This window comes from Trichophyton verrucosum (assembly GCF_000151505.1).
Source record: "Trichophyton verrucosum HKI 0517 chromosome Unknown contig00012_1.f1.exp, whole genome shotgun sequence".
In the NCBI taxonomy this organism is placed as follows: Eukaryota; Fungi; Ascomycota; class Eurotiomycetes; order Onygenales; family Arthrodermataceae; genus Trichophyton; species Trichophyton verrucosum.
In genome coordinates this window covers 49,119-56,607 of record NW_003315626.1, presented here as the reverse complement: position 1 = coordinate 56,607, position 7,489 = coordinate 49,119, and the positions used below count along the sequence as shown (strand labels likewise).

The window sequence follows — 7,489 nt, the reverse complement described above, 5'->3', positions numbered from 1 at the left end:
ACGGCAGAGTAAGTTATTGCTCTGCCGCCCTTTCCTCTACCCTCTACCACGGCTGTGACGCCGTGTGCTATCTGTACTCGCAGCAATGCAATCACCACCTGCGTGGTTCAATTGATGACTGACGTTGTTTATAAGCTAGATATTTGACTTTGCGTCTAACGAATGGTAATGAACCTGCACCATTAGGATTATATATATTCCGGTAACCACTGTTGCTTATATAAGCATGCCTATATGTCTTGGTATGCAGATTAACCTCGAACATCATACAACAACCTCTGACCCCAGAATACCTGCCTCTGTATACGGAGTAATTCTCTCTCTGTACCGTTCTCTTATGTGATACCCCTACTATACCCTTACTTCTATATAGTGGTAAGAGAAATCGTAAGAGAGAGTTAGGGTATAGAGTGGCCCAGTCCCGACGATATACCACCTTTCTACGTGCTTTTATGAGTCTGTTTCTAAAGTAAATTTGGAGAGTATGGCACATATGGTCCGCGGCAAGGTTCTTAATTCAATATCTCGAGTCGACTACTGTTTTGGCCTCAAAGGCAATGCCTTCCCCCCCTCTTCCCCCCTCCTCCTTCTCCCCCTCCTCCTTCTCCCCCTCCTCTTCCTCCTTCTCCCCCTCCTCTTCCTCCTTCTCCCCCTCCTCTTCCTCCTTCTCCTCCTTCTTCTCCTCTTTCTTCTCCTTCTCCTTCTTCATTCTGCGCCTTTCGGCGCGCCTTGCGCGCATTTTTGCTTTCTGGTGTGGGCGGGGGCGACGGCGCGGGGGGCCAGCGGGACCAGGGTCGTCTGTTATTGCTGCTGCTGCTGCCACTAACTCTTGTAGCGCTGCTGCTGTTGCCTTATTTGCCTTGGCTTGTTCTCCTCCTGCTTTTGCCACTTCCATTAAAAAAATCTTTTTTAGAGACCATTTTAGATATTTTTCTATAGGCTTATTGGGTTAGATATGCGATCATACGTCTATAGGGGTTGTGAAAGAGCGTAGACGGGGTTATAGAGTATGTAGTACTTACTAGTGAAAATAGTTTTGGCTCTGAAGAAAGAGAAAGAGAAAGAGGGGGAGAAAGGAGAAACAAATTTAGAGGGGTAAAAAGCCACGGGAGCAACGCGAACTAGTTACGCTAAGGTAACTGTGTCTTGCTCTCTGCACCGAGACAGGACATAAAGCCTCTTATAACGCAACACCGTCTAGACACGAGCGAATGTAAAATGGTATCTGATAAGTGGTATACCTCTTGCGGTAGAAAGTAGAAGAGATGATAATTTACATTGTTAACAGGCAATCAAGCCACTACAATATAGTATAGAACAACATAGACCACACCCCCTGAATCTTCTCATCGTTGCCTAGAATTCCAGGGTTCCGTGTCTAGCAAGTAGCCATTTTTTCATCCCATTCGCTGTTTGTGAAGCGTGTTTCTCGGTATCATATAGATATGTAGAAAGCAGCACATCGTCGTCATCGACAAAGCTGCCTTTCATAAATCCCTCTTCTATAATACGATCAAGCTTTAAGAAGTAAAACTCCTTTTTGATAGCATCATGGTCTTGCCACCTAGCCAGAATCTGATCACACGTTTTTAGGCCCTCAGGGGTGAGAGGTTTTGAACGGGGTGTTTCTCCACGCAAGGTACGGAGCAATGTTTTTGGTTCCATCCCTCCGTGTTCATAAATGATGGACCGCTCCACCTTTTCAGCTATATCAATGATATCAACACGGTGAGGGTATCGTGTTTTCACTTCGCTCCGAAAATGACACAAGGCACACTGCACGTAATCCATGAGCCAATAAGCTACACGGCATTTTCTATCATCCGGCAGACCACGCGCAGCACGCGAGCGGAAAAGGTAGTCAAAGGCATACTTAATGCCACTAAAAACTTCCTCCATAGTAGTGTAGTATATTTAATAAGCCCACGCAAGGGGACGAGAGGGTATAGAAGAGGTATGTAGTGGCGAGTTGATAGACTAGACAGCCACTCATGTTAGATCTATTGCAGAAACCATTTCTTATTATCGCCCAAGTAGTTAATAGGTTGCATATTTGACACTGACCTTAAGTGAACAGCTATATAGTTGGTTAGCCACTGAGAGCGGAATTATGCTACCCACCAGCTAAAAAACGTGGAAGTATACCTCGCTGTCTACTACACATTATCCAAGAAGATGCATAAAATATCTTTTTATATATGGCCGTCTCGAGGTCAGAAGTGGCGTGTGGCTGCTTCTGCTTGCGCTGCGATTCTTGATTCTCGATGTATACATATGACGTTGATCTAGATGCCAAGACATCCCAAACCCTTGGGTTATATTATATAAGCAATTACTCTCGGAGGCTCGAGGGAACGTCACGTGACATGAGCTTCGGGCTGAGCACAATACAGTCAAAGACTATAAGGAGTGAGGAGCTCTATATAGTTATATAGATACAAGAAAAAGAAATCAAGATTTAGCCTCCTAAGGCTTACAGATTGGTAGCGGCCTAATATAGATTAGTTACTTATCAGACTTGATTTTAATCAAGTTTTTTTTATACAAAGCCTCTCTGGACAGCTCGTCCTTGAGCCACAGGCTGAAAAACACAAATTGGGCGCGCCGGACAATGATGTCTGTTACCGATGTACCTACAGACAACGGTAATCAATAAAGATATCGACGAAAACCATATTGTCCTCGTCGTGTGTGTTCTGGCTTTTACCAACAGCTTGTACTCCACGCTACGAACACCTTCCCCAACCCCTATCCCTTTGATACGCACAACGAGGAGAGAAGAAGAAAGGCTACGGCTTCTGGATCTCCGTGAACTGATGCTGAGGGTGGATCTTCATAGGACTGGAAAAGCAGTAGCTGCAGAGATCAAAGTCCGGGCAGCGAGAGCACTTGTAGCGGCTCCCATACACCTTCTACACGGCGTCAGCCTCGCAGTTCCAGGGCGTAACCCTTTGATACCGAGTATACGCTTACCTGGGCGCAGCTGTCACACTTGACTCCCACATGGCAAATAGGATTATCCTTTTTGAACCTGTGCTGGGGATGAGTCTTGTCTGCCGTTGCGTAGCAGTCCTCGCAGTAGTCGAATCCTGAGCACTCGCTGCACTTGTATAGCCGGCCGAATATTGTCTATCATTGTCAACTTGTTGGCTTTCTCTCTCTCTCTCTCTCTCTCGATTTGATAGACAACGTCAGCTTACCAAGTTGCAGCCATCACAAACACGATCTTGATACCATACGGCTTCCTCGTCGTAGTCGGCAATGTAGACCACCCACATTTCCTTACCCTTGATTGTCTCCTTGAGAATAAGGATGCGATGAAAGTCATCGACGTTCAAGCCGGTCTGCTTGTCGCCAACGTGAACTCCTTCGAGACGAGAATTCATCCAGTCAGTCGCCATGATACCCTGGAAAGTGTCCCGAAACGGAGAGCCAAAGGTTTTTGGCGAGTAGTACTGGCCCCCGAACTGGCAGACAGGATTGAACTTGGGATCGAAGCCCAGCTTGATATTGGTTGTCCGGCCCTTCTCGAGCTTGTACCGTATAACAACCGCAGTTCCACACTCTCCCTTTGGAATGGTGAAGACCATGTTTTGTCTCGTCCACTTGTTGTTCCAAGCAGTGACGTCGAAAGTGGCATCCAGAGACAAGCTGGGTCTGGGTATGCGACGGAGCCAGAAGCCGTACTCGCGTTCCACCGGCCGTAAAGACCCTCGGATCTGCTGTCTCACGTAGATGTGGCGGTACTGGCTCTGGCGGCTGGTTGCAAAGCGAGGGAGATCGACACCGTCAAGCATAACGCGGGCATACTGGTTCTTCTCCGGCAGGTCAGAGAGGAAGATGCCAACACGGCTGTTCTGCACTCCTTCGGTCTCGCAGTCCAGTGCGGCGAGGTATACGCCCATCGACCACTCGACCATGGGCAGCTCGATCGAGAGACCCATGTTGGTCAGCGAGTAGGGCTTGATGTTCCACTTACTGGCCGCCTGGACGAGATGGCCGCTCTCTGCAAAGGCTTCCGGAGATCTTGCAAACAGGCCGCGGTGGTTTGGGTCAGCGCTCTTCCAGGCGAAGAGGGAGTGGTCGTCCGACTGCTTCATGATCTCCTCCTGCAGACGCAGAAAGGCCCGCTCGCCTTCGCCGTACAGCATGGGCATATTGATGCCGAAGATTCCCAGCAGACTGTATGCCCGGTCCTCGACCTTGGCCGTGGTGCGGCGAGCAGCCCAGGACATGCGCTGCGCAACGGAGAAGGACTGCAGCTCCAGCTCGCCCGTGAGCACACCGGGATGGATGCCCGTCACCTCACATATCGCATCCTTCAGTTTGAGCTTGCTACCGAGCCTCTGCCATGTGCCGTTGAAGAACTCGACGGTGGCCGGTGCAAGCAGCTCCTGCAGCGTCCATCCACGAGTAAACCAGGCGCTGCGGTAGAAGCTCGACTGCTCGGCGACGAGTGTCTCGTCCACGTCAAACAGGTACGCATAGCAGATGTTGGCCCGTTGGTACCACTGGTACATGGAGTTGAGAGCCTCGGACAGCTCGGCGCTGCTGGTCTTGTCGATGCAGCAGGTATCGATCCAGACGTAGTCGAAGCCGTCACGCCGCGCCTGCGAGCAGCTGTCCGCCAGCTTCTTGTAGCCACGCATCGCCGTCGCCTGGCCGTCCCGCAGCTGCTGCAGCGAGACCTCCTCGTCCTGCCATCGGTGCGAGAGGATGGCGTAGTCGGGCAGCGCGCTGTCGTCGAAGAACTCCTCGACGCGGAGGGACCTGGTGTTGAGCAGACGCATGTTAGCAGCAGGCTCTGGATCTGAAAACTGCAGACGAATGGGACTCACCATGCGGCATCAGAAGCATCGCCTTGTATTTATCTCTTCCTACTCGTCGTGGCTCTTTGTGTGCGGGTGATGGCGGGCGTTGCTCGTATCCATCCTCGTTTCGCGGTCGACAGCCACGATAGTTAACGGGCTAACTACGACATCATACGAGCTCGAGGACGAGACTATACATTATTCAACAACGTATATATTTTATTATCAGGTAGTTACGGAAGAACTCATTCTCTGATCCTCCGTATACGAGTGCTAAATACCCTCGGGCTTCTGCGCCCAGATGAAGTTGCCAGCGACCCCCGTCTTGTACATGTCCATATCCTTCTCCAGCTCAGCGGCGAGCGACGGCCGGCGATCCTCGCTCAGCCCAATATCTTCCAGCCTGGACCGCATGTCAGCAGTGGATAGCTCAAGCAGATGGACAATGACTGGATGGACTTACTTGACGAGACTGCCAAAGGAGTGGAACAGGACGCGGCTGACCCGCCGGCCTCGCATCCCCTGCTCGCGATCGACATGGGCGCTGCCAGCCACCATCTCCAGGCACTCGCTCTGGATGTGCTCGCATCCAGCGTCTGCAAGGGCATCCATGATGTCCCGCTTGACATGGAGGTTGCGCACTTTCTGCTCTGCAAATTTGTAGAAGAGCAGGTAGGTCGTCGCCTGCGGGTCCGTCACCATGGTGTAGTGGTCATATTCGAAGAACTGGATCCACCCGCCTGGCTTGAGGCAGCCGACGAGACGCTTGACGATCTGGTTGATTTCCTGCCGCTGGAAGAAGGCGAACAGCAGGCGCTGGTTGATCAGGTCGAAGCTGTTCTCCCAGGCCGGCGGGAAGGGCTCCGTCACGCTGTGCGGCACCAGGGACACCGTTGGAGGCAGGCTCTCGCGCGCAGGGAACAGCTCAGTCCTTTCTCGGTTGACACCCATTATTAGTTATGATACCCATGATAAAGCCACCTGCACTCATACATCCACAGGGGCAGGAACAGGAACAGGAACAGGAGCATGGAGGGACCGGACATACGCAATATCGAAGCCAACATACTCGGTGTCGTCAGGCAGCACGAGACGGACATCGTGGATCCAGAAACCTGGCCAGATCTGTCAGATAATGATTTGTTGCCATGTTTGCATACAAGGAGTTTCCGACTTACCATCAGCAGTAGCCGAGTCGAGGACCTTCATTCCCTGGGCCGTTAGATCGAGGGGCGCCTTGATAAGGCCTCCAGCCGTGCCCTTGATCCATTCGTGCTGGACTCGCAGACGGTCTCTCTCAACGCTACCTCCGGGAATGACGTAGCGGGACTTGTCTTGTTCAAACTGGCGGTCTTGGTGGTCTCCCATGTTTGCAAGCCGGATGGCTACTCCGCTGAGTTGATGGCTGGTTTGAAAGGAGTTGGCTATACTGGCCGATATCTCTACAGGACGTACTCCGTACTCTCCTTTTATACCAGCCTCGACAGAGGCATGACTCAACCTGAATTCTTACCACCCTGCTATTCACTTCGGTCACTCCGTGTCGCTATACCTGGTTACCCCGACGAACTAGAAAACAAGCGAACCAAGCAGAGCACACGGTAGAAAGTGACTGGCTGCAGCCAAAGCCCGATCCTCCCCGGATTCCAGCATATTCATCCGGAGAAGGGTGGATGCAGGCAGCATCGTCGAGTCACCGCCCTTGGTTTGATGGCTATCCCCCAAGTAGACCGGTTTGGTAGCCTGATCCTGGCTCGAGCGTACACTGATAATAATAGCCATCTACGAAATCAGACGATACAGGAACTCTGGCTAGGCTGTGCAGTGTAACAGCCACATTTCCAACCGGACGATGAAACAAGAACATGTACGGCGCCTGGTGCGTGCGCTAACTAGTTAAGTTAACTGTTCGCATCGCGGCCGAATATGCCGGTAGATCATGTACATATGTTGTCTCCTCTTCATCTTGTTTGCTTGTTTGTTGATTCTCCACCAAGGTCTGTAGATCTGTTGCTTCATATCAACAATAATTGCACAGCAGAAAAAGCAGCAGCAGCTAAGAAACTTGTCCCCAACAAGCAGTTAGATTGAACAGCTGATAAATACGCGTTGGTTATATGTAGCAATTCATATTAAGTCCAAACATCTAAGTAACCAGTTTCTCCACACAATGACGAGCCTCTTATCCCCAGTATCCTCAGGTGTCACCACTGATAGAGTCGTTTAGTGAGAAGAAGTAGCCAGCACATTCACCGAAGTAACCTACCACTTGTTAGTGCTATGTACTATGCCTACCACCATGATTGGAGACTTTGGTTGGAGGAAACCTCATTCAGGGCTAGCAGCTATCGGGTACATGTTGAATGTGGTACTTTTTCCCCCTCCAAGGGGCAAAAGGTAGAAGTGGATACTTTGAAGAACAAAGTAGTTATATTCTTCGATGTCTCCCTAGGAATTGGCCCCAATCTCTCGCGCGCTTTATATATCATACTCGTTGGACTGCCAATAAACTATGGACGTGTCACTTCAAATGATGTGGGTTGCCTTAGTTATGTCATCTCCCCAACGCTTCAGGCTCTCGGCCTTTGTGCCAGTTTGTTCCATCAGCGCTCCTTAAGCTGTTGTATTTCTGGCCGGGCTCTACGACGTCTCGGTTGGGATCAAAGATCCTATCACAA

General features: G+C 50.6%; 4 protein-coding genes across 4 annotated transcripts; all 4 read right to left on the bottom strand.

The window, feature by feature from the left end:
* Positions 1 to 517: 517 nt before the first annotated feature.
* Positions 518 to 895, bottom strand: TRV_00185 (uncharacterized protein; the record flags this gene model as incomplete). The annotated part of the gene is made up of 1 exon (XM_003025616.1): positions 518 to 895. The coding sequence occupies one exon, from the start codon at positions 893 to 895 to the stop codon at positions 518 to 520; it is 378 nt and encodes a 125-aa protein (XP_003025662.1).
* A 461-nt stretch (positions 896 to 1,356) lies between these two features.
* On the bottom strand, positions 1,357 to 1,899 carry TRV_00184 (uncharacterized protein; the record flags this gene model as incomplete). The annotated part of the gene is made up of 1 exon (XM_003025615.1): positions 1,357 to 1,899. One exon carries the CDS (start codon positions 1,897 to 1,899, stop codon positions 1,357 to 1,359), a length of 543 nt encoding a protein of 180 aa, XP_003025661.1.
* Positions 1,900 to 3,191: 1,292 nt separating this feature from the next.
* TRV_00183 (uncharacterized protein) lies at positions 3,192 to 4,841 on the bottom strand (the record flags this gene model as incomplete). The annotated part of the gene is made up of 1 exon (XM_003025614.1): positions 3,192 to 4,841. One exon carries the CDS (start codon positions 4,839 to 4,841, stop codon positions 3,192 to 3,194), a length of 1,650 nt encoding a protein of 549 aa, XP_003025660.1.
* A 243-nt stretch (positions 4,842 to 5,084) lies between these two features.
* Positions 5,085 to 6,593, bottom strand: TRV_00182 (methyltransferase SirN-like, putative; the record flags this gene model as incomplete). Its single annotated transcript, XM_003025613.1, has 5 exons — positions 5,085 to 5,214; positions 5,275 to 5,682; positions 5,860 to 5,926; positions 5,990 to 6,235; positions 6,398 to 6,593. 5 exons carry the CDS (start codon positions 6,591 to 6,593, stop codon positions 5,085 to 5,087), a joined length of 1,047 nt encoding a protein of 348 aa, XP_003025659.1.
* Between the last annotated feature and the right edge of the window lie 896 nt (positions 6,594 to 7,489).